The 27,729-nt window shown below is 35.2% G+C and overlaps 1 protein-coding gene across 32 annotated transcripts in view; it reads right to left on the bottom strand.

Moving 5' to 3' along the window:
* The window catches only part of ADD1 (adducin 1), a 144,788-nt gene that overhangs the window by 33,177 nt on the left and 83,882 nt on the right, over positions 1–27,729 (bottom strand). For all 32 annotated transcript variants that reach the window (XM_056802334.1, XM_007496823.3, XM_056802359.1 and 29 more), the window contains 6 exons: positions 27,420–27,582; positions 13,069–13,220; positions 5,163–5,243; positions 4,784–4,933; positions 1,584–1,727; positions 229–327 (listed from right to left, as the gene is read on the bottom strand). In XM_056802334.1, the coding sequence (XP_056658312.1) occupies positions 229–327; positions 1,584–1,727; positions 4,784–4,933; positions 5,163–5,243; positions 13,069–13,220; positions 27,420–27,582 (789 nt within the window). The remainder of the gene's footprint in view (positions 1–228; positions 328–1,583; positions 1,728–4,783; positions 4,934–5,162; positions 5,244–13,068; positions 13,221–27,419; positions 27,583–27,729) is intronic.

Below are 27,729 nucleotides of genomic sequence, written 5' to 3'. Positions count from 1 at the left end.
TTCATTCACTCAAGAAATATTAAATAACCACTAAGTGGAAAACTCTGTGCTACTGACTTTTGTTTAAGTTTCCACTATTATAAGCTCAATTTGAGCATGGACACTACCTTTTTTTAAACATTCTCCTAGTTTGGTGAAATAAACACTCAAATATTTCCATGTGTAAATTTTTTCCTAATAGAACCCTCTAAGTGAAATACCAATTAAGTTAAAATGATCATTATTTACCTGGATCTCACAAGCTACCACAAGATTATGTATGTAGTAGAAAGCTTCTTCAACAGTTTCTCCAACTGATACTAGGCCATGATTCCTAAGAATAAGAACCTAAGGGAAGAATACATTATAAGAAATATAAAGAAAAGGTAACTAGAATGCGATAAAAAAAAAAGAAAGCAAACATATTTGGAAGGACTTTGGGAGTACCTGCATATTAATGTATTACTAATGATGTTATGAATTGACCCAAGCATTCTGGAAAGCAATTTGGAACTATATCCAAAAAGTCATCCAATTGTATATCCTCTTTAACCAGGCAAATACCCCAAATAGGTTAATGATAGAGGGAAAGGCAGCATATGTAAAAATATTTATAGCAAAACTTTTTGTCGTGGCAAAGAACTGAAAACAAATTGGGTACTCATCAAATGAGGGGTGGTTGAACAAGTTATGGTATATGAATGTAATGAATGAATGCATTAAAAAACATTTGTTAAGTATTTACTACCTGCCAAGCTTTGAGATACAGATACAAATATAAAAGCAAAGACAGTTCTTATGCTCAAAGAATTTCTATTCTAATATGGAGACCACTCATATGGGGGGTGGTAACCAGGTAGGAGGGGCACTATGGTTCTGAAAGTTAAAGGAATGAGGTCCTAGGGAAGTAGATGGACATATTGCATTCAGGAACAATAACATAGTTGATCTGACCATGTTTTATAGATCTAGAATTAGAATGGGGAGAGGGATTCAGATGGGAAGGAAAATGGATAAACTTGGAGGGATGAATTCAGAGAAAACAGAGAAGACTGGTATGCTCTGATATGGAGCAAGTGAATAGATCCTAGATAAAATTATATGCAATTACAATAATGAAAAAGAAAACAAGTTTGAAAGACATAAAAACTCTGATCAACAATGACCAATCAAGAACTCGGAATTAGGATTATCAAGTATAGATTCCCCCATCTCTCAGCAGAAATATGATAGACTTCAAGATCAGAATGAGAGAAACTTCCAGACAAGGTCAATGTATAAATTTGTTTTGCTCTATTCTAGCTATTATAAGGAAGAGCTTTTATATATTTTCTGTGAGGAGGGAGTTGAGTAGAGAGTAATAATAATAAAAAGAAAAGAAATAAACAAATAATATATTTTTTAAAAGACAGAAGCAGAAATTCAAAAAGGCTATAGCCCTGCTTGAATTTAACAAACAATTAAAAAAAAAGTGATATAATAGATTTGTAATCTGTTCCTTTTTAAAATGTTGACATTAGCTAATGTTTGAATTCATAATAAAAAAGTAAACTCTTAAAAAAGAAAATATAATTAGACAACTTTTTTTTCTTATTCTCTATTACCTTGCTTTTGGGTCCTAAATTTTTTTGAATCAATACTTTCTCTTCATCATCCACCAAAATTCCATGATAATCATGATAAGCCACTTCTCCAAGAGAAAGTGCTTCTGGTGAGATTGGTAAGAGACCACACTTCATTGCAGAAACCTAAATAAGGTAAAGTATTCATTATTTATTAACATAAATTATTATTATTAATATATTATTTACATAATTATTATTATTAACATTATTTTAACATAAAACAAGGAGTATATATAGGTTATTTCCCCCTTAATGAATCCATGATTTCACCAATGTGGTACCACCCCATTGGTACAGATCATAAACATTCCAAATTTTTAGCATTTTATGTAATTCTTGCCTAAGACTTCCTACAAATCCTCCGTAGAGGATGTAGGATGTTGGAGGCCTTCTTTTACTATTTCACAATGGCTAGTACAACACTTGACTGCCCATCCATCCCTCTTCTTGCTACAAACCATGTTCTCATATTCTAACTTACTAAATCCACCCCTTTGACACTCACCAATCCCTATCAAGAAAAAGAAAATGTTCTTTTAAAAAACACCTCATTCTGCAATTTTTCCTTAAATCACTGAAAATGTGAAGGTAAGAGGAATTGATTTATTGAACATTATCAATAAGAATTAAAAACAGAATCTATCATTACAATTGTAGCCTCAAAAATGGGTTTTCAAACTCCCTTCTGTCCTATTCATGATATAAATCTGAAACTCATTAAAATTACAAATTGTCAAGTGTTAAAATAAAGTATGTTCCCAACAAATGCTTCTCACAAATTTAAAAATTGTGTTATGGGTTTGCTTTAGAATACTGATATTTTCCACATATAAAGAACAAACTGTGGGAGTAGAAATCCAGAAGAAAACATAAGAGCTCACTTGTTTATAGGGGCATATGATTTGGAGTTTTGGTTTTAAAAGATTATTACAAAAATAAATAATAGGGAAATAGGATTTGAGTGATAACTTATGTATAACTCAGTGAAATTAAATTGCTTGTCAACTCTAGGAAAGGGGAGGAAAGAGAGGAGGGAGAAAATAAGAATCATGTAACCATGTTTTAAAAAAAAAAGATACTGATATTTTATTTCCTGGGGACATCCAGAGGTGTTCCAGAACACACTATGTTTTATAGCACACTTCACATTCTTAAATAAGCTACTGAAGAATATAATAAAACAGACTCCAATTTAATTTCTTTCATAGTAAACTCCAAAATAAATGACAGGAAATTTCATTTGAAGACAACCCACTATCTCTTTTTTTGGTGCTCATTTTTAAAAGTGTAAAAATATGTCAACTATTTTGCATTATTTATTCAAAACTTCCCCCAACAGTCCCTAAAAATTTAGGGATTGTTAAAAATGTATTTATCTCTTTTCAGAAAAAAATCACATCAGTCAGACAAAAATCAGAAAATCATTCTACAAACTTCTGGGCTAGAAATAATTTCAGCCATGAATCACATATAGTTATACAAAGTGAAATGAATTAAAAAGATGTATCAATAACCAAACATCCCAATAAAAGAATTGAAAATAAGTACTCATGACCCTCTGAAGTGAATCTTGGCACTTTTAAGCTCACAAAAAAAGATAAAAGTTTAATAAACTTAGTGATAAAAAGAAACATGCTAAAAGTATTAGTTTTCCATGTATATCATTTTAGAAAGTAGTGTATGCAGTGTTGAAATTTCACTGGTGAACTGGGATAAGTCAGGCATTTCAATGATTCTAGTTTCTTCTCAGTTCAGACCACCATATCTGTTTCTTTATTCATCTCAATCAAGGGGTATGGCTCAAGTGTAAGTAGTGTGAAGAGCTTGATTTAAGAAAGAGAAACTGGATAAATTCTGTACATGTTGGGAGGCCTTATCCTATTTTTAATGGATACATAAAATATATATTAGCTTGGATGAATGGATAGATGACTTATCTATTAAATTTAAGTATGAATTGAGTGTAAGGATAGTTAAAAATACCTTCACAAGGGCAGCAAGGTGGTTCAGCGGATTGAGAGCCAGGGTTCAAATATAGCCTCAGACACTTCCTTAGAGCTGTGTGACCCTGGCAAGTCATTTAATTCCAACTGCCCTAGTCCTTACTGCTCTTCTGCTTTGGAACCAATATGCAATAAGGATTGTAAGATAAAAAGTAAAGTTTTTTGGGTTTTTTTAAATACCTTTACTAATTGGAAAATTGGACTAGACTTAATATAAAAATTTCAGAGGGATAAATATAAACTTCTACAGTTAGATTTTTAAAATTCAATACAGATTCACAGGAAAAAGGCCTTAAGATTTTAAGATTAACAATGTGACAATGTAACACAATGGCTAAAATAATTATCACTCAACAAATATTTGTTTAATACTTTGTGCCAGGCACTGGGGGTACAAGTACAAAAATAAAACAATCCCTATATTCAAAGAGCTTTATATGAATCTAGACTGCATTCATATTAAGTTCAGTTGTTTGCTCATTTTCCCAGCCTTTTAAAAAATTCACATATGTTCAGAATGAGGAAGCTGACAATTTTATGTGCTCTGCCTTGATCAGATGGTATTTGGAGAACTCTGTTCAGAATTGGGTATTACATTGACAAGCTGGAATTTGTCCCCAAGAAGGTGATTAGGGTGGTGAGGAGGCTTGAAATTCTTTCATAGGAAGACAGAGTTATGGGGAAAGGAATATTTGATTCCCAGGAAAGAAGATTTAAGGCAGAGATTCTTAACCTAGGTTCCATGAGTTTGTTTTAAAAATATTTTGATAACTACTTCAATATAATTGGTTTTGTGATGCTTTGTAATTCTATGTGTTTATTTTATGCATTTAAAAACATTAATCTGAGAAAGAGTCCATAAACTATACCAGGCTAGCAGAGGAATCCATGACAGAAAAGCAGGTGGTGGTGGTTGTTGGTGTTTTACATAGTCAGACCGACACTTTAGGCAGTGGAGGGGAGGATAGATTGGAGTAAGAAGAGACTTGAGGCTAGGAGATCAATCAGAAGGCTATCTTCAAGAAGTTAGACATGAAGTAATCAATTTTTAAAAATATTCTAAAGCTTTTGCAAAGCATATAATAAACAAACAAGAATATTTGCAATGAACTCTACTAAAAGGGACAAGTTTACATTTGAAAAAAGTCGGATGCTACATTTAACTAGTATACTTACTGCTGCTCCTGCTGGTGTATGTATATGAACAATACACTTAATATCAGGTCGAGCAGCATAGATGGCAGAGTGCAATGTAAAACCAGCTTGATTTACCCCTAGGTTGGTGCTTCCACGGTCAATTACATCTCCTTGAAGGTTGATTTTAACCTTAAATTATATACAAAAAGATAAATATTTAAAAGATGCACTAAAAAATCTAATTTTCTATGTTTATAACTTTGATTATAATTATAATTCTCCAAATTAGGTTAATTTTACAAAATACAATCAGTATTTTTTGCTAATTTTCTAGGACAAGTTTAACATATTTATGAAATATTAACTCCCTTATGATTTGCATATGATTATGGAATGTATAAAAAGGATTATCACTTACCAAACTGGATGCTGTCACTTCACTATAAAGAAGTCCAAAAGGTACAATGAGAAAGTGTTCTTGCTCAGAATTTACTCTTGCCTATGAGAAAAATTATTAGGACCAGTTAAAAATTCCGCTAAAAACATTTATCATGTTTCTTTTATATAAAACACAAGATGAAAAAAAATCCTTAGTTTGCAGGATATGTAATATACATTTTAGTGACTTGTGTACAGAATATTTCAGATAAATTTCTTTAGATTTTTATAATTCTTTATGCTTTATAAATGAAACCGAGGAAGGTGAAAGTGGAAGAAATATAATAGCAGTTCTACTGCTTAGAATTGCCTAGTATTCCCAGATCAACTATGTTAGGTCCAAGGAGGAATAGAGAAGGGAAATAATATTGTTGGTGTCTTACTCTTAGAGGAACTTGCACGAAGAGAAAGGGAATGAGGATTTGAAATAAGATGAACAGATATATAAAAGAAAAGGCAGACAGATCTGAGGGTAAGATAAGGAAGGGGCAGAGAAGGCAGGTTTTAGGTAGTAGAGATGAAGTCTTCTTATGTCGTTTTGACTCATTCCTCTTGGCAAGAGTAGGTAGAGGAGCATACCATTTTGTGTCTGCAGGAATTGGTTGAGCATACATACCATTCAGTGTCTATAGGAAATTCCATGCTAAGACTTTTGTGTTGCTTAAAAGCAGCATACGAGACGGGAGGTCCTAGGTTCAAATGTGGCCTCAGACACTTCCCAGCTATGTGACCCTGGGCAAGTCACTTGACCCCCATTGCCTACCCTTACCACTCTTCTGCCTTGGAGCCAATACACAGTATTGACTCCAAGATGGAAGGTAAGGGTTTAAAAAAAAAAAAAAGCAGCATATGCTGAACACGAATGACCTTGAGGACCTTGTACAGACAGAACTGGCTCATTGTCCAAGTGAGGGACATAGCTGAGCAAGATAATGGCTCATACTCAGGTGTAGGTTGGTTTCTGAGGTACTAATTCTGGGGTTCTATAATTTTGTAATTGATGTTCTAAAAAGAACCAATTCCTACCCTACTCTTTTACAACTTACTAAATTCTTGTCAGGAAACTATTTGGTCCCTCCCTAAGATGAGAGGCTTGATAATATATTTTTTCATCTTCTAGCACCCTCTAGTGGCTAACAGAGGCAATATCATTAGTAAAAAGATCAAATTGCCATAAATCATAATTCAAAGAATCTGAGTTGGAGAATATCTTAGTCTGACCCGTATCACTGAAATATCAAGTGTTCATCTAACTTTTACTTAAATATAGCCAGTGACAGGGAACTTATAGCTTCTCAAAGTCAGCACATTTCACTTTTAGACAGCTCTTAATTATTTGGAAGTAATTAAAACAAAGTTGTATTTTGAAAGGTTAAATTCAGAATTTTAGAACTCAAAAACCCATAGAAGAATGAACAATTATAAAACTCATTATAATAATTGCAACAAAATGATATATTAGACTAGAGAGAATCTTTTTTTTTTTTTGCTGAATAGGCAACACATTAATTTCATATTAAAATACCAGATCATATGGATAGTTGCCCATTTTGTCAATTCTCCTACAAAACCTCTCACATTTGTTCTCCTTTATCCACTCAAATGTCCATTATTCTAATTCAGGTCTCTGACATTTCTTTCTAGATTATCACACTAGATTCTCCCTGTTTCCAGTCTCTCCCCTCCCTAATATATCCTTTAAACAGCTAACAAATTTATACAACTAAGACATAGGCTAGATCATGGCAATCCCCTGCTCAGCGATCATCAGTGTGTTCCTTATTTCCCCTATGATAAAACAGTTGCCTTTCTCAGCTTGGCATTTAAAACCCTCTATTATCTAGTTTCTACCTAGCTTTCCAGATTCATTCATGTCGTGCCTCTTGATGCACTCTAAATTTCAGCCAAACTGGCCTTGGAAGTCAGAAACAATTATCTTCTTTGTAACTCTTTACTTTGCAGAAATTGTTCCCTATCTCTTAGAATACTTTCCTTCCTTCAAGTCATAGCTCAGGAACTACCATTAACGGTAGTTATTAATCTGAGATCAACAGACTTTTAGATTTTAGGGCTTCCATGAATTTGAATGGGGAAAATATTTTCACTAACCTAAATATGTATTTAGTTCCTTTGTATTTTATGGATTTGTAAACATCCTTCTAAGAAGGGACTCATATATTACACTATATTACTAAGGAGTCCATGACTAAAATAACGTTAAGAACCTTTGTGACCTAAAGAAAGTTTTCTTGATCTGCCTAGTGACTATACTTTTTCCCTCTTTAAATTATTCTATATTATTCTTATCTGTACAGTAGAATTTAAATACCCCGAGAGCAGGATTTTGTTTTTGTCTTTCTATTTTCCAATGCCTAATAAAATGTTGATAGTAGGCACTTAATTATTGGTTGAAATGATTATTTCCTGAATTTATTACAGATTATTCTTTGATATAATTGAAAATCTTCCTAAAGATCAGAATGAATTACATTACTCCCTCTTACTTTCCTAAAGTTGGAATAATAAATAAAATAAAATAATTTGGAGTTTTCTAGGTCTATTTAACCCCACAATAGAATTGAAATTTTCCTTCCCTAGATTATCTATCTCTTCCAGATTGAAATTAGTGACAGGGTTCACTACTTTCTTTTAAAAAGCCTTCTTGGCATTAGAAAATTTGCTCTTGTTCTGTACTGAAATCTGCCCCCCTGTAATGCCTATCATCATTATGGAATAGCAGAGAATAAGTCTGTTCTAACAGTAAGAAACTAAGATGGATTTAATGAACCTTCCCAATGATGGTAACCTTGCAAAAGGTAGATACTGAAATATTTGTGATACTGAACTAAGTGACAAATAGTCAAATAACTGTCAAATTTCCTTTTGTTTTACTCTTCTCCAGATTAAAAATACATTAGTTTTCTCAAACATTAGTTTACCATGACTTGTTCTATACAAAACCATGCTCATTAGAATTCAGCATTCCATTCTCATCTATGTGGTTCCAAAATTAATAAGATATTTTCCTGATATTTTTTTAATACAAAAGTTACCACAAACATACACCTTATACTTTTAGTTCTTTGTTCTTTCTTAAAATATAAAACAAAAATCTTAATATCTGGCCTCAATTTTGACATATAGGAGTAAAGTTGTAGAAAGGCATAATCAAAGTTAAGTATTTGAAAAGGAAGGTGTCCCCTAGTGCATCAAGAGAAAGGAATAACAGGACAGTTCAAGGTCTATACTCCTACAAATGAATGCTCTCCCCCAAACCCTTATCTTCCACTTTCCCCCAACACTCCCCACACCTCAGGCCTGAACATAATGTGTCTTAGAAGGCAGGCTTTGTGGTTATAAAGAAGCTTCCCAATACCAACCCATTGCCTTAACCCCCCATTGCCTAGCCCTTACCACTATTCTACCTTGGAACCAATATACAGTATTGATTACAAGGTGGAAGGTAAGGAAAGCAGGATAGGAAAACTGAGACATCTAGAAAGAAGCACAGAAATCCACATCTGACAGCAACAGCACATGGCCCAACCCTGATCAGAACTTCGGGGCAGGGTCAGACTTCTGAACAATAGGGCCAGGTGGGAAAGCTGGAAGCAAAGAGAAAAAGATTCCCCTGCAGCCTGCTTTCAAAATCACAGCAGCCAGAAAAGGAAAGGTATTAAAAAGGAATTAAATCAAGGAGGTGAAGGAGATCAGGTAAGAAACTAAGGAAGGACAGTTGAGGGAAAAGGGAGGAAAGGAAGGGAACGAATTGCATGGAGAGAGGAACAGATAAAAGGATGGGAGTAGATGAGGAAGAGAGAGGAGGATGAGTTGGGGGAGAGGGAAATGGGGGGAAAGGAAGAAGAGGAGAGGTAAGAAAAGGGAGGGGGTGGGGAAGAGAAGAGAGAAGAAAAGATGGGGGAGGGAGAGGAGGAGAGGAAAGGATGGAAATGCAGGAAGGGGGGAGGCGGTACACATAAAAAAAATAAGATCTGAGATCCAATGAGATATCAAAATTAGAAGGAATTGCCTGGATAGGTACTTAATTCTCCAGTATTGATGGCCATCAAGTAAGGCTGGACTATCAAATGTCTGTGGTATTAGAGGGGCTGGGAGGCATAAAGGAAATGGTGTCAGTCCTGGATACAGGAGATCTGAGTTCAAATCCTGCCCCAAACATACTATATGTGTAACCCTATGCAAGTCACTTAATCTCTGCCTTAGTTTCTTCAACTGTAAAAGGGGAGATGATAATAATAGCATCTCTGTCCCAGGGTTGTGAGGATCAAAAAAGATATTTGTAAAGTGTTTAGTACATAGTAGGTAATAACTAAATGCTAGTTATTCTTGTTACAGATAAAAGAGTGGTTGCCTTAAACTGTGACCGTGAAAATATGGTTTCAAATAAAAAATATAGTGGTCACCATGGGAAAATTCCCAAGTATTAAATATATCCAAGTCAGCTGGGTTTTACAGAGATTTTAATTAATACAAATTAAGGAATTAATTAAAGGGAGAGAATAAGAGGAAATAATAAGAAAAGGGCTAGGCCAGCCTAGGCTTAAGCCTTGAGAGAGATCAGTCAGTCTTTAATCCACTCACCACAAGATTTGTCCCAAGCAAGATTCTAGTGTTCAGAGAGACCCTCCAGTTTAGCTCCTCAGCTCCACTAAGTTCAGCCACCGAGTCCTCCAATTCAGCTTTGGCAAGCTGACTCCTCTCAGAGGCCTTCTGGCCTCCTTTTAAAGAGAATTTTCTCCTATGTCACCTCCCCTAAGTTCTCACATCTACCGATCACAGTAGATGTTTTCACAGGACTGACCATTCTCAATTCACACCTGAGTAGACTAAACTTCACACCTCGTTTGTTAAGCTTGTCCCTTGCAAGTTTGCAAGTTGCCTGACCTTTTAGTGATTAATTTGACCTTCATAGGTACTTAGCACCTTTTTGTATTAGATCTAAAAATAGACTTAGCTTAAGGGCTTTTGCCTCACTGTAAGTATGAGTTAAGTACTTTTCCATTGTTCAGTAAGGAGTTTACAACTTTATCTTCCCCTAAAGTATGCTTAAGTATGGGTGGAGTAATGTTAGAGTTCTCACATTCCTGATCAAGTACCTTTATTGTTTAAAATGGGGAATGGTCTTAACCAAATGTTCTAAGGTAGAGTCTGAGAATTTTTAACGTTCACAAGTCTGAGAAATTTTAAGATTCACATTCTTCTTATATACTATCACTATCATTATGTTGATAAGGATTCACAATATATACTTAAGTAATTGCAGAATGATTGGCAAAGAGGAGACAGGTGGAAAGGTGACAGATAAAAGATAAAATTGAAAAAGAAGCAAGAGAATTTTTGCCTGTTGGAACATGAAGAGAAAAAAAACACCTCATTTTCAATAATACCTTTCAAACTTTATAGGCCTTGAAAAGTTAAATTGGGCCAAACAATGAACACTTTCTAATTTTGCTTTCTATGATCAGAAATAGCTGAGACCAGTAAATGGAAGTTACAGGAGAGCTGTCTTCTCCCCTTTAATTATTTCCTATTTATCCTATACATAGTTTGTTTGTACATAATTGTATACATGTTGTTTCTGTCATTAGACTGTGAGCTCCTTGAGGGCAGGGATTTTTTTGGGTTCCTTTTTTTATTAGCTCAGTGCCTGAACATTGTAGATTCTTAAGTATTTATTAAGTGAATGAGTTAAAGAGAATGACCAGAATGGTAGCAAATCTGTTTCAACAGGGGTGAAGTGATTGCTTATTGCATATGTTTTATAGGGAGTTTGTAAAATACTTTAGGTGGAGACTGAACTAGATCTCTAACGTCTCTTCCCTGTATGAGATTCTATGATTGGATTGAATAATATTAATAATGATAACTTTTAAATGTGCACATTTAAAGTAGTACAAATTGACCTGCTGATCAATGACTAGGAAGTTGGTAGTTTAAGTTTTATATCAATAGTGTCAAACTCAAACAGGATTGCATATTAACTTAGAAAACCACAAATTTACATTATCTATGTGGCAGTGAATTTTAGAAAAATTGTGTTAAATATTTCCCGTTTACTTTTTAATTAAGTTCAGGTTTAGGTTGGGTTGGGTTAGGAGCTTGGGCTGGAAGTTTAACACCTCTTCTTTACACATTTTAGAGAAGAGGAAACTCAGAAGGTTGAAATGACTTCCTTATTGTCAGACAGACACTAAGTATTAGAGCCAGGATTGAAGGACCTAGGTTTCTTGACTTGATGCTATTTCCATTAGGCTATGCTGTCTCTTACTGTTCTTTAACAGCATTTCTACTGAGGGTACTTGCAGTGCCTTCCTCCTATTGGCTACCTGATACATTAAAGTATTGACAAAAATGACTCAAAAAGTGGTGGGAGGAGGGGGTGCTGTAGAGATGAACCAAGTAGTGAAGTTTCTGGCAGAGATGCCAGAAGCCACACTGCAGAGCAGCTCTGCATAGGCATAACCTATCACCAGTGCTTATGAAGAAGTAAATTTAAAAAAAACTTTAAAATATATTTTTCCTTAAAGGGAAACACAGTTTATAGTCCATACCTCTCACTTCTTTTTTTAAAAGAATTATTTTTTAAAATCTAAAGCCAGCCTATAGATTCTGTTCGCTGAGGGTTAATTTTTACTTTATATTAGGTACTAGTGAGGGTTATAATGAATTAAATGTTGACTTTGGAATCAAGACGACATGGGTTCAGATTTGTCTCTAACACTTATCAGTTATGTGACTACAGACAAATCACAAAACCTCTTAGAGCCCTCAGGAAACTCTCTAGAACCATAAGTAATAGAAGCATTGCCAAGCACATTGGCAGAAGGAATTTCACATTGAGAAATCACAGGTCATATAATAGGGTTAACAATTCAGTTGTGCTCTGATTTTTACCTAGTTCTAAGCCAAACTGAAGAAAGGGGAAATATTAGTGCCATAAAATATTGTCTAATAAAGGACTTGAATCTTAAGGACTATCAATTACAACATTTGAAAAGTTCACAAAAAAGTACATTCCTTGGGGACAGCTGGGTAGCTCAGTGGATTGAGAGCCAGGCTTAGAGACGGGAGGTCCTAGGTTCAAATCTGGCTTCAGACACTTCCCAGCTGTGAGACCCTGGGCAAGTCACTTGACCCCCATTGCCTAGCCCTTACTACTCTTCTGCCTTGGAGCCAATACACAGTATTGACTCCAAGATGGAAGGTAAGGGTTAAAAAAAAAAAAGAGTACATTCCTGCCATCAAAACAATAGATTACATTTCTTTTTATCATTGTAACATTTTCACAACATCCCTATTTTGGATGACCAATTAGCTTTAATGTTTATACATACACCATGCACTTTTATAAGAACAATTAGCTACAGATGCCAAAAATCCTTCAGGTTGTCACAATGAAGACAGTTAACAGTGATGAAGTAAATGGTCTCACTATCATATATACAAGGTGCAGACACAGCTAGGGGTATCTTTCTCTAACTTTGTTGTAACTAAAAATTTCAGCTGAACTGAGGAATCAGCAGATTTAATGAATAAAAATATATTCTAAAAAAAGAATTGGCCTTTAAACAAAAAAATTAGAGAACAATAAACATTCTTTTTTAAATATGTGGGGTACTTCAAATTTTGAAAAGTCACATTTCATTATGGTTTCTCTAGAATAGTCTTCAAAGACTCAATTCAAACTGAATTGACTAAAATTCTATTTATTCTATCCTACACAACTAGCAGAGAGGTGGATCCGTTTCTCATTTATTGTAACTTAGATTCTATTTCTCTTCAAAATGGAAGGTGGAGGCAAAGACAGAAAAAATATTATGCTCTGTATGACAATCAATTAGTAGCTACCTCATTTTAATACTTACAGTTATATGGTTGTAAATAAGCTGAGACCACCCAAAAAGATCTGCTAGTCTGTAGAAAGCTGCCAATTTACATCGTAATAATTTCTCTCCTTTATCATATGCAATTGAATCAGAACCTCTAAGATCATTTACTGGTGTCACCATGCCAAGACCTGAAATGACAAGAAACAAAAAGATTTACTACTTAGATTTATTAATTAGAAGCAAACTACTTAACTGCTTCTCTTTTTCTACCCAGCAACTCAAACAGCACAATGTTAATATGCTTGGAGTCAGGAAGATTTGCATTTAAATATTACCTCTGAAGCTAGCTGTGTAATAATAGCCAAGTCACTTAATTTCTTGGTTCTTCAAGCAACTCTTTAAGAGTATAAATTATAGCTGGGATGCAATATGCATAGGGGTGAGAATAAATACTTTTGTGTTCTAAACCTAGAAACTAACAAAAGAAATAAACTGGACCTATGTATGATTTCCTCAGTACAGGGCGATCTTAGGTAAAGAAACTCCTTTACCAATACAGGTCAGCACTTTCTGTACAACTGGTTGCCTAGGGAACTGAGAAGTGACTTGTTCAGGGTCATAGAGTCAGTATCTGTCAAATGAGGGACTTGAACTAGGTCAGTTCTCTTATCTACTAAGTCATTCTGTCAATCTAGCAATAAAAACATTTTAAAAATGAAAAATTAAATTGTGATCCCCATTATTTGTTTTTTTAATTTAATAAAATAGCCTTCTATAGCCTTTGATATCCTCTTACAAATTCTTTTATGTGCTTTTAAAACTTTTGTTGTTGTTATTTTTTACAGTTATAGTCAATGTATATAGTCCTAATTCTGATTTCTTCACTTAGCAGCTTTTCATGTTCATAGTATCTGATGGTACAAAATATATCCACATACCATAATTTGTTCACCCATTTTCCAACCAGGGACACATAAGTTGTTTCTGATCTTAAAATGTACATTTAAATTCTTAAACTCATCTAAAACAGGCAAAGATATAGTTCAGAGACTTTTGGGGAAACTGATCTCTTCCAGTTATAATCAAATATCAACAATTTAAAATAAAAATCAGATAGAATCACTGTAATTTGTGTGTATAAACCTAGTTGCTTTGCCCCACGGTGAAAACGATGTATTTAAAGGGCTGAATCGTTAATGCTCAAATGAATAAAATAAGTGAAATTATATCTATGAATTAGAAGTAATTTGGGCCATAATCTTTTAAATAAGCAAACGTGATACTTAAACTTGATACTGCCCCTTTAAGTATTTCAAAAGAATGTAAAATAATAAAATAAGAATTTTCAATACAATAGTAGGAAGATATATTTTTATGTTAATAAAGCACAGAAAAAGCTAAAATGTTTTTTGCCAATTCACATCTCCAAAAAATAAGAACTTTAATATCCTTTTAAAAATAAATACTTCACAACAAAATTGTGTAAACACAATGGAAATTTAGAAGCTGTTGTAGGCACAATATTGTCTGAGTTAATAGCTTAAAATCCAGAACATATTAAAGCTATTCTGGCAAATATAAGTAGATAAATGTAGGATTGGGACAAACATGCTGAAAGAGAGCCTAAGGAGATCTCCTGGATACTCTGGTTATTTGTTGTTCCTGTCCCTTAGTCTTTTATTGTTTTTTTTTTCATCGCATCAGGGGGCAGCCACACTGTGTAGTGGAGAAAATGCTAGAGTTGGGGTCAAGAAAAACCTGAATTCAAATCCAGCGTCAGACATTTACTTCCTGTGTGACCACTGGGCAAATTACTTATTTTGTCTCAGTTTCCTCAACTGTAAAATGGGAATAATAATATCTACCTCTCAGGTTTGTTGTGAGGATCAAATGAATGCTTACTACAGTATAAGGCACACAGTAAGTAAATGTTAGCTATCATTATTCATTCATTAAAATATTTTAAGCTCCGAATATGTTCAAGGTATACTATTATGCAACATAAATAGGAAGTCAAAAAAATCTGGTTAAGAAGAGATTTCTACTCTCAAAGATTTTAAAGTCTAGTAGAGACTTGGTACATTCACAATTAACTGGAATATTATATAATAAACACATTAAAAAGTTATAAAACAAAGTGTGAGGCGAGAACCAAGGAAATAAGCCTTAATATACTCTAAGCAAAAGTTTTAATGGGAGAAGCATACAAATTTCTTATGTTTCAGTTTGAGAACAGTCAGTTTAAACTATAGCATTTAAGATGTTGGTTGGTTGGTTGTCTTTCATACTCAAAAAGGACCAAAATGGCAACATTGGTAGTGTCTTTTGACTTGTTCATAAATTGGATTTAAGTGCAGCAAAGTTGCCTAAAGTCATCAGCCCAACTCTCTTCCAGAGTTATCAAAGATCCCCGACAAGACAAAAGTCAAGATGGTCTGGGATGCAGTGGATGGCCTTGGCTTCTTTGGTGGCTAACCAACATCTAAGTGTTCCACAGCATCTGTTTTTGCTGCTTTTATGGATGTTTGAATAGGTTGTTCTCATTCTCCCATCTGTACATATCTGGGGTAGACACCCCCCTAACTTACCAACAGGTCCGCAGGCCACCGTCAATCTGGTTTAGCCTGCTTGTTGTGACAGTTTATTAGGGTGTGGCCTCTGCATGTGCATCTTGGAGCCACAGGTGAAAGCTGAGTAGCAGGTAGGCACCAAAGAAGGAAAACAGACCTGAAAAGGACTCAGTAAGCCTCACACCAGAGATATTAGTCTTCCTTGAATGTCCTGTGTATGCCTAATTATTAGAGACAGGTAGGTAGCTCACTGGATAGAGTGCTGGGCCTGGAGTCAGGAAGACCTGAGTTCAAATCTTCCCTCAGACTCTAGCTATGTTATTGAAGATGTATTGCTAAGGTAACATGCCATAGTTATCAAATCCCTCTCCCTGCATTTAGAGTTTGATTATTCAAAGCAGGGACTATTCATTTTGCAGATTATCAAAAACTTGTTGTTCTATCTCTTCCTTTCTCCAGGATCTATTGCTTTAATATGGGGTTGGAGATATGGATAGAGGTGATTTCTCTCTTTTTTTCCCCTATTTATTGGTACCACTGAAGTGTAAGTGAACATAAGTATAGATTTATCTTTAAGATATACATTTTACATTTTGCTTCATTACAATTAATGTTTAGGAAAACAAGAAATTGTTATCTCTTAATTGTTTATGCTCTACAATAACTATACAAAATAATGTGATTTCTTTCAACAATGTAAACAAGAAAATATATTTCTTCCCACACTTACAAGTATATGTAGGAATGAGAATTAGAATTTACAGACTGAAGGAACTTTAGGAACCATTGTATCTAATCTTCATTTTGCAGATGAAGAAACTAAGGATTAGAGCAGGAGATTAATTTTATGACTTGCCCAAGATTAGTAAGAAACAGAAGTGAGATCTGAATTCAGGTTTTGGATCTCTTTTTAGATCCAATACCTTTTCTTCTGTATCATACTACCTTGAATACAGTGTTATGTTTTGGTACATTTGTTGTTGAAAAGTGCCTATTTTAAACAGGTATGTGTTCCTGAAATACAAATGTGCGCTGTGCTAATTTGGAGAAAAAATCTTCGCCCGAGGGTACACTTATCTTTTAAAAGCGCCCAAATGAGAATTACTGCTGTCTCTATCAGTCATATACCCCAATCACTTCTTAGAAGGGGACAAGATTTTTCAATAACAGTTCTTGAACAGAAATAACCCTATTCCTAAAACACTCCACCCTAAAATGTGGTTGCATTCCCAAAATACCAAACCATTTTTACTAGTGGTTTTATGAACTACAGAACTAAAGGAAATTATACAAAAATACTGCAGTTTATCATGAAAATAGATTTGTAAATTTATTGAGGACTGAATACTTTATTAACATTTGTCAAAAGATTTCAGTCTTTTCTACAACCTTGATGAAAACTTTTAAGTTTTTTATAATCTCTAAAATTGGTCAAAACTAAATCTCAACTCATAAAGTAAATCTTTGAGTTCAAAGCAATGTAACACAAGTACAATAATAATTTACTTAAGATTTTAACCATTCGCCTTTATCTGAATAAACATGAATTCAAGAAATGAAGCAAAACACTTGCCTGAGTCAAAATAGTTATCAAAAGTTCATTCAGGGGAGCTTTATACACTTTCTCTACAAGAAAGCCTCTCAGACTTTCATTCAGAATCTATTATTATCTTGTAAGTGAAAGATTATAGAAGGCTAGACTCAGAATATTTATTAAAATAAACAAAATATTACAAATAATTCCAGTAAGTTCAAATATCTGACTCCAAATCTATAATACATTAAAAGTAGAAAATAATAAAACTGAGAAAAGTGTCTTTAAGCAAACATAATAGAACAGTAACAGTTAGATGGGTGATACAATTATGTTAGCCCCCAAATGCTTTAGCAACTCAAAAACTCTCCATTATATCTCCTAAAGTTAATTCACAATCCCCAGTGTCAATGAATTCCTTTGATAACATCAAATCTTGCAGTTTGTGCACTAACAGTTCAGGCAAGAATGCCTGGAAAATGGATTCTCAAAAGAATAGGTTGTCTGGCTTGCATCAATTTAGGAAGAAATGGAATATAATGGAAACAGTAATGTATTTAGAGGCAAGAGGCCTGGGTTCTAATCCTAGAGATTACACTTAAAGCTTTGTAACTTTTCAGCTCTAAAACACAATAAGACTCAGTTTATACATCAGTACAATAGGGATAATAATTTCACAGAACTATTGTGAGGAAATGTTTGTTGTTTCCATAACACTACCTATCCATCTCATTCTCTTACATCCCTTTTCCTTTTGTCTTCAATCTTTCCCAAAATCAAAATCTTTTCCAATGAATCCTGCCTTCCCATTTGGTGGCCAACATATTTAAGCTTCAGCTTCAGTATTTGACCTTCTGGTGATAGTGTGAATTAATTTAAGTATTGATTGATTTGATCTCCTTGCTGTCTAAGGGACTCTTAAAAAGTCTTCTCTGGAAGCACAGTTCAAAAGTGTTGATTCTGTGGCATTTGGATTTACTCACAGTCCAACTCTAGAGCCATACATTACTACTAGAAAAAAGCTTTCACTATACAGACCTTTGTCAGCAAGGTGATGTCTTTGTTTTTGTTTTTTTGTTTTCTGTCCAAATTTGCCATAACTTTCTTTCCAAAGACCAAGTGTCTTTTAATTTCATGGTTGCATTCTGCAGTGATCTTGCTTCCATTTTTTCTTCCCCTATTTGCCAGGAAATGATGGGACCAATTGGCAAGACTGTGGCAGGGTTTTATGTTAAGCTTCAAAATAACCCTCTTCTTTCACTCTTTTCAAGAAACCCTCTTAATTCTTCATTTTTTGCCATCAGTGGTATTGTTTGCATATCTGAGATTGTTGGTATTTCTTCCATCAACCTTAATTCCAGTTTTGGATTCATCCAGCCAGGCATTTTGCATGATGTACTCTGTGTATAAGTTAAATAAGTAAGGTGATGATATAGTGTCTTACTGAACTCCTTTTCTAATTTTAAATCAATCCATTGTTCCATGGTTGGTTCTAACTTTTATTTCTTGTTCTGTATACAAGTTCCTAAGAAAGCAAGCAAGATGATCTGGTTCTCCTATCACTTTAAGGACTTGCCACATTTTGTTGTGATCCATACAGCTGAATGCTTTAGGATAGTCAATAAAGCAGTAGATGTTTTTCTGGAATTCCCTTGTTTTTTCCATAATATAGCAAATGCTAGCAATTTTGTCACTAGTTCCTCTTCAAAAACCAGTCTGATATTCTAGTAATTCTTGGTTAATATACTGCTGAAGTATAGCTTACAAATCTTAAGGATAACCCTGCTGGCATGTGAAATAAGTGCAATTGTTTGGTAATAGGAAGATTCATTAGCATTGCCTTTCTTTAGGATTGGGATATAAACTGATCCTTCCAATCCAGTGGCCATTGTTGAGTTTTCTAAATTTGTTGATATATTGAGGACAGCATTTTAGCACCAGAATCTTTTATCATTTTAAATAGCTCAGTTAGAATTCTGTAGCCTCCACTAGCCTTAGTATTAGCAATGCTTCCTAAGGGCCCCCTTACTTCATTTGACAGGATATCTGGTTCTAGACCAGAAAACATACCATTGTGATTATTCTTGTATAGATCTTCAGTATATTCTTGATACTTCTTAATGTCTCCTACTTCTGTTAAGTCCCTACCATTTTTGTCTTTTATTATGTTCATTTTTGCAAGAAACATTTCCTTGCTATCAAACATTTAAAGAACTAATCCCAATATTATACAAACTATTTGACAAAATAAACAAAGAAGGAATCTTAGGACTTCCGGGTAATCATGGCTGCAATCTAGACGCCACATGCTTCCTCTCCCCGGCACTGAACGAAATAGACTACATCAAAAGAGCATAAAAATCACCTTTGGAGGAACAGAAGGACACCCCAGTACTCCCCAGTACTCCACAGAGGCAAAGGTATGTGGGGTTTGAACATTTCCACACTATAATAAGAAGGAGGAAAAGCTTGCACAGAAACGTGAACTGAGCCGCCCTTCCCCCCCCCCCACCTCCGCCACCAAACCAGAGTGAGCTACCGGAGCACTCACTGGGACAGCGAGTGAGCGGGGAACGTCTCTGTCTGGGGGGGAGGGGGGCACTCCAGGGTCCTTGGGATCTGGGGACTACCAGGAAAAAACGTCTCAGGACGGTTTCACAGGAGAACCCAGCGCTGAGCACGGGGGTCAGTGGAGCTGTACTTGGGGCGGGTGTGCTGAATATCTGGGCGGAGCTAAATACCAGGGGCGGAACACGCGCTGATTATCTGGGCGGAGCTGAACACCTGGGCAGTGTGGCTGTGATCAGGGGCCCAGCGCTCTAAGAAACCTTGGAGACTGGGAAGAACTAGTCTGAGCAACCTAAATTCACAGAAAACCCGCCCATACCACCCAGACCCCAGACCAAAAAGGAAAGGGGAATAAAACCACCAAAGGGATGGCTCACATGGCCCAAAATCAAGCCTCCAGGAAGAAAGGGAAAAAGGTGACTATTGAAAACTTTTATGGTGGAAGTACCCAAGGACAAGAAGAGAATGAGGAGGAAATCCAAAAAAAATCAGAATATGCCTCCCAAAATGGAAACTATCAACAAGCTCTGGAAGATCTCAAACTGGAACTTACCCAAAAGATGGAAACCTGGAAAGAAAAATGGGAGAAAGAGATCAGCAGTCTGACAGATAAGAATGCTCAATTGGAAAAAGAGCTCGAAGCATCCAATAGAAGGGCAGACAAAGCTGAAAAGCAAAACCAGTCCCTAACGACCAGAATCAAGCAACTCGAAGAAAGTGAGACCATAAAACAGCAAGAATCAATAAAGCAAACCCAAAAAATTAATAAATTAGAAGAAAACATAAAATATCTCACTGAGAAGGTTACCAATCTCGAAAACAGAGGGAGAAGAGCCAACCTCCGAATTATTGGTCTCCCAGAAAAACCAGAGATAAACAATAAACTCGATATAATTCTACAGGAGATTATAAAAGAAAATTGCCCCCACGTTCTGGAGCAAGGGGGCAAAATAGAAATAGAAAGGGTTCATAGAACACCTTCTATACTAAATCCCCAAAAGACAACCCCTAGGAATGTAATTGCCAAATTCAAGAGCTTCCAAGAAAAGGAGAAAATCCTACAAGAAGCCAAGAAGAGGAGCTTCAGATATAAGGGGGCTCCCATAAGGATCACACACGACTTAGCGGCTAACACACTAAGAGACCGCAAAGCATGAAACACAATATTTAGAAAGGCAAGAGAGCTGGGTCTCCAACCAAGAATCAACTACCCAGCAAAACTGACTATATACTTCCAGGGGAAAGTATGGTCATTCAACAAAATAGAAGATTTCCAAGCATTTGCTAAGAAAAGACCAGAGCTCTGTGGAAAGTTCGATATCCAAGCACAGAAAGCAAGAGAAACATGAAAAGGTAAATATGAAAGAAAGGGAAAAGGAGATAAATCTTATCTTTTTCTTTAAGCCAAACTCTCTTCTATAAAGACTACACTTACATCAAATTATATATATTAATATGTGGGGAAAATGTTTTGTGCAACTCTCATAAATTGTAGCATCATAAGAGTAGTTAGAAGAAACATGCATAGGGAAAGATTGGGGCATTAAGAAGATTTGGGGAAAGTGGGGGCAAAGAAAGGAAAAGGGAGGGGGGAACAGTCTATAATACTAAGACTTACTTCAAGAAATAGGGGGGGACTTAATAGAATAATCTTTCCCATATAAAGATACACATGGGAAGGGGAGGGGAAGAACTCTCATATGAGAAGGAGAGGAAGAGAGCGTGAAGTGGAATTACATAAACCTTACTCTCAGTGAAATTAAATCTGAGAGGGAAGAAATCTAGATCCAGTGGGATCCTGAATGCTATCTTATCCATTAGGGCAAGAAAGAAAGGAAAATTAAGGGGGGGGCATAAAAAGGGAGGGAAGAGGAGGGGGGAGGGAGTATAAAAAGGGAGGAAAGAGGAGGGGGGAGGGGAAGGGAGCACAAAAAGGGAGGGGCTAGAAAGGGAAGCATCTCAAGGGAGGGGACTAGGGGGACTGACCTAAAGCAAATCAGTGGTTCAAAAGGAGATAGCTAAAGAAGAAAGGTCAGAACTAGGGGAAGGTATCAAAATGCCAGCAAATCCACAAATGACAATCATAACTTTGAACGTGAATGGGATGAACTCACCCATAAAACGTAGACAAATAGCAGAGTGGATTAGAACCCAAAACCCTACCATTTGTTGTCTTCAAGAAACACATATGAGGCTGGTTGACACCCACAAGGTCAGAATTAAAGGATGGAGTAAGACCTTTTGGGCCTCAACTGATAGAAAGAAGGCAGGAGTTGCAATCATGATATCTGACAAAGCCAAAGCACAAATAGACCTGATCAAAAGGGATAGGGAAGGTAAATATATTCTGTTAAAAGGGAGTATAGACAATGAGGAAATATCACTAATCAACATGTATGTACGAAATGGTATAGCATCCAAATTTTTAATACAGAAACTAGGAGAATTGAAGGAGGATATAGACAGTAAAATCATATTAGTGGGAGACTTGAACCAACCACTATCAAATTTAGATAAATCAAACCAAAAAATAAACAAGAAAGAGGTAAAAGAGGTGAATCAAATTTTAGAAAAATGAGAGTTAATAGACATATGGAGAAAAATAAATAGGGACAAAAAGGAATACACCTTCTTTTCAGCACCACATGGCACATTTACAAAAATAGATCATACACTAGGTCACAGAAACATGACACTCAAATGCAGAAAAGCAGAAATAATAAATGAAGCCTTTTCAGATCACAAGGCAATAAAAATATTGATCAGTAAGGGTACATGGAGAGCCAAATCAAAAATTGATTGGAAATTAAATAATATGATACTCCAAAATCAGATAGTTAGAGAAGAAATCATAGAAACAATTAATAATTTCTTTGAAGAAAATGACAACGGCGAGACATCCTTTCAAACCTTATGGGATGCAGCCAAGGCAGTACTTAGAGGAAAATTCATATCCCTGAGTGCATATATTAACAAATTAGGGAGGACAGAGATCAAGGAATTGGAAATGCAAATCAAAAAACTTGAGAACGAACAAATTAAAAACTCCCAGAAGAAAACCAAACTAGAGATCCTAAAAATTAAGGGAGAAATTAATAAAATCGAAAGTGACAGAACTATTGACCTAATAAATAAAACTAGAAGCTGGTACTTTGAAAAAACAGACAAAATAGACAAAGTACTGGTTAATCTAATTAAAAAAAGGAAAGAAGAAAGGCAAATTAACAGCATCAAGGATGAAAAGGGGGATCTCACCTCCAATGAAGAGGAAATTAAGGCAATCATTAAAAACTACTTTGCCCAACTATATGGCAATAAATATACCAATTTAGGTGATATGGATGAATATTTACAAAAATACAAATTGCCTAGACTAACAGAAGAAGAAATAGATTCCTTAAATAATCCCATATCAGAAAAAGAAATCCAACAGGCCTTCAAAGAACTTCCTAAGAAAAAATCCCCAGGGCCTGAAGGATTCACCAGTGAATTCTATCAAACATTCAAAGAACAGCTAACTCCAATACTATACCAACTATTTGACATAATAAGCAAAGAGGGAGTTCTACCAAACTCCTTTTATGACACAAACATGGTACTAATTCCAAAAGCAGGCAGGCCAAAAACAGAGAAAGAAAATTATAGACCAATCTCCCTAATGAATATAGATGCAAAAATCTTAAATAGGATAGTAGCAAAAAGACTCCAGCAAGTGATCAGAAGGGTCATCCACCATGATCAAGTAGGATTTATACCAGGGATGCAGGGCTGGTTCAATATTAGGAAAACTATCCACATAATTGACCACATCAACAAGCAAACCAACAAGAACCGCATGATTATCTCAATAGATGCAGAAAAAGCCTTTGATAAAATATAACACCCATTCCTACTAAAAACACTAGAAAGCATAGGAATAGAAGGGTTGTTCCTAAAAATAATAAACAGTATATATCTAAAACCATCAGCTAATATCATCTGCAATGGGGATAAACTAAATGCATTCCCATTAAGATCAGGAGTGAAACAAGGATGCCCATTATCACCTCTATTATTTGACATTGTATTATAGAAACACTAGCAGTAGCAATTAGAGAAGAAAAAGAAATTGAAGGCATTAAAATAGGCAAGGAGGAGACCAAGTTATCGCTCTTTGCAGATGACATGATGGTCTACTTAAAGAATCCTAGAGATTCAACCAAAAAGCTAATCGAAATAATCAACAACTTTAGCAAAGTTCCAGGATACAAAATAAACCCACATAAGTCATTAGCATTTCTATATAATTCCAACACAGCTCAGCAGCAAGAACTAGAAAGAGAAATCCCATTCAAAATTACCTTAGACAAAATAAAATACTTAGGAATCTACCTCCCGAGACAAACACAGGATCTGTATGAACACAACTACAAAACACTTTCCACACAACTACAACTAGACTTGAACAATTGGAAGAACATTAACTGCTCATGGGTAGGACGAGCCAATATAATAAAAATGACCATCCTACCCAAACTCATCTATCTATTTAGTGCCATACCCATGGAACTTCCAAAAATTTTTTTTTACTGATTTAGAAAAAACCATAACAAAGTTCATTTGGAAGAACAAAAGATCAAGGATATCCAGGGAAACAATGAAAAAAAATACAAAGGAAGGGGGCCTTGCAGTCCCAGATCTCAGACTATATTATAAAGCAGCGGTCATCAAAACAATTTAGTACTGGCTAAGAGACAGAAAGGAGGATCAGTGGAATAGACTGGGGGCAAGCAACCTCAGCAAGACAGTATATGACAAACCCAAAGATCCCAGCTTTTGGGACAAAAATCTACTATTTCATAAAAACTGCTGGGAAAATTGGAGGACAGTGTGGGAAAGATTACGTTTAGATCAACACTTCACACCCTACACCAAGATAAATTCAAAATGGGTGAATGACTTGAACATAAAGAAGGAAACTATAAGAAAATTAGGTGAACACAGAATAGTATACATGTCAGACCTTTGGGAAGGGAAAGACTTCAAAACCAAGCAAGAATTAGAAAGAGTTACAAAATGCAAAATAAATAATCTGGTATACATCAAATTAAAAAGGTTTTGTATAAACAAAACCAATGTAACCAAAATCAGAAGGGTAGCAACAAATTGGGAAACAATCTTCATAAAAACCTCTGACAAAGGTTTAATTACTCAAATTTACAAAGAACTAAATCAATTGTACAAAAAATCAAGCCATTCTCCAATTGACAAATGAGCAAGGGACATGAACAGGCAGTTCTCAGCCAAAGAAATCAAAACTATTAATAAGCACATGAAAAAAGTGCTCTACATCTCTTATAATCAGAGAGATGCAAATCAAAATAACTCTGAGGTATCACCTCACACCTAGCAGATTGGCTAACATAACAGCTATGGAAAGTAATGAATGCTGGAGGGGATGTGGCAAAGTAGGGACATTAATTCATTGCTGGTGGAGTTGTGAATTGATCCAACCATTCTGGAGGGTAATTTGGAACTATGCCCAAAGGGTGATAAAAGACTGTCTGCCCTTTGATCCAGCCATAGTACTGCTGGGTTTGTACCCCAAAGAGATAATGGGGAAAAAGACTTGTACAAAAATATTCATAGCTGTGCTCTTTGTGGTGGCCAAAAATCGGAAAATGAGGGGATGCCCTTCAATTGGGGAATGGCTGAACAAATTGTGGTATGTGTTGGTGATGGAATACTATTGTGCTAAAAGGAATAATAAAGTGGAGGAATTCCATGGAGACTGGAACAACCTCCAGGAAGTGATGCAGTGTGAAAGGAGCAGAACCAGGAAAACATTGTACACAGAGACTGATACACTGTGGTACAATCGAAGGTGATGGACTTCTCCATTAGTGGCAATGCAATGTCCCTGAACAATCTGCAGGGATCAAGGAGAAAAAAACATTTTCCACAAGCAGAGGACAAACTGTGGGAGTAAAAACACCAAGGAAAAGCAACTGCTTGACTACAGGGGTGGAGGGGATATGATTGAGGAGAGACTCTAAATGAATACCCTAATGCAAATACCAACAACATGGAAATGGGTTCGAATCAAGGACACATGTGATACCCAGTGGAATTGCGTGTCGGCTATGGGAGGGATAGTGGGAGGGGGACAAGGAAAAGAAAATGATCTTTGTTTCCAATGAATAATGTTTGAAAATGATCAAATAAAATAATGTATTAAAAAAATGACCATGGATCTGGGAAACAGAAAATGTAAGGGAATTCCGATGAAATAGAAACCTAACTAGCTTTTCATTTAAATCTGCCACATAGATCAGAGAAGGGCAAGTTATATCATGTGAGGGGTCAGTTAATTAAAAAAAAATACTCTGAAATCCATTTTATCATTTTTTGAGAAGGTCAAGCTCAACTAGTGCAGTTTGTCAAAGATCATCCTGAACAGTTAATGTCTTCTGCCCTCCAATCACCATTTTTCTTTTGTTCCATATCTGACACTACTTCAGTCTTGTCTGGATTATAGAGATCATGAGGGTAAGGAAAGAATCAATAACTTTTGATTTGCTTAGCTTAGTAAAAGCATGTTAGTCAACCTGATCTGTAATTTAGCAATCAGCATCTTATTTTATTGTGAAGATGCTTTTGAAAAGTCACAAATTACATGTTAAAAAAATTTCCTAAAGAAGCAAAGATGTTAACAAAAATGCTAATTAAAAAAGGAGACCTTTACAGTTTCAAAACATACTGAAGAGTAACAGAATTTTTTCAACATAATTCACATAGTTGATTCCAAAACAGAAGATATTAGGTGAAATATCATGAGATTCAAGAATTATTGCTACTTAAGCTATAGTGCTAATTGGTATTACTATTAATTAAATACAATTTGATTTAGAAATACAAATTGATTTTGGACAAGTTCAAATATGGCCAGGTTTCATGACATAGAGGTGGTGTTTAATAAGAATGTATTGATGGCATTTTTAAGATAACTGGGCAACACAGTATTATATGACTGTATTTAAAAAAAATACTATGTACTTTTGGTTTGGAACAAAGTACTAGACTTAAGAGACAGAAAAACTAATTTCAAAGGTGGACATATTCCTCTTTTGAGCTGCGTGACTGACAATTCATCTCATCTTTCTAGGGCTAATTATTCATTTATAAAATGAGAGAGTTAGACTGGATGACCTTGAAGGTCTTTTTCAGTTCTCAAATTTTATGACCCTAAGCTTGATATCTTAAAATTTTTACATATCGGGGGAAGGCACGTGATTCAGTGGACTAAGACTAAAAGTCCTGGGTCCAAATCTGGATTCAGACATTTCCTAGCTGTAAGACCTTTGGCAAGTCCCTTAATTGTCCTTGCCTTGTCTTTACTATTCTTCTACCTTGGAAACAATACACAGCATTGATTCTAAGATGAGTGACAAGAGCTTTTAATTTTATATATATATATACATATATATATACACACACATATTAAAGAGAGGAGTTCTGCTTATATTTCTTTTAATTACACATGAGAAATGAAAAAGTTGATGAGCATGTATTAAGTGACAATTATGTGCCAAGTAACATGTTGTATATTGGATATTCAAAACCAAAAATGAAACAGTTCTTGTTCTCAAGGAGTTTACATTCTATCAGAGAAAGCTTTAGGAAATTGTACACAAAACATTATATGAAATTTATGTAAAAAATGAACATCTACTCACTCATGTTCAATGCAGCCATTCCTCCCTGAGGTGCTGCTGGATAAACATTAGGTACATTTGTGGTCATGAAATCTGCAATCTGTTGTAAAGCCAATAGACCTGTGGGATTCTTCCCTTTCTTAAACTGTTCCTGGATCATTGATTCCAATTCTTCACAAAAAGCCTAAAAAGAAACCAAAGATTAATGTAATTTTTTTCTATCTGTACTAGTAAAGAAATCTTTGCCTCACCCACCAAAACTATATTTCAATCATTTCTTGTTTCCCCTATACAGAAGGGAGTGGTTATTGTTTGAATAATTGGCCTTGGA

This window comes from Monodelphis domestica, chromosome 6, assembly GCF_027887165.1.
Source record: "Monodelphis domestica isolate mMonDom1 chromosome 6, mMonDom1.pri, whole genome shotgun sequence".
Lineage (NCBI taxonomy): Eukaryota > Metazoa > Chordata > Mammalia > Didelphimorphia > Didelphidae > Monodelphis > Monodelphis domestica.
Note: the sequence above shows the minus strand (reverse complement) of the source record. Positions and strands in the feature narration are given on the sequence as shown.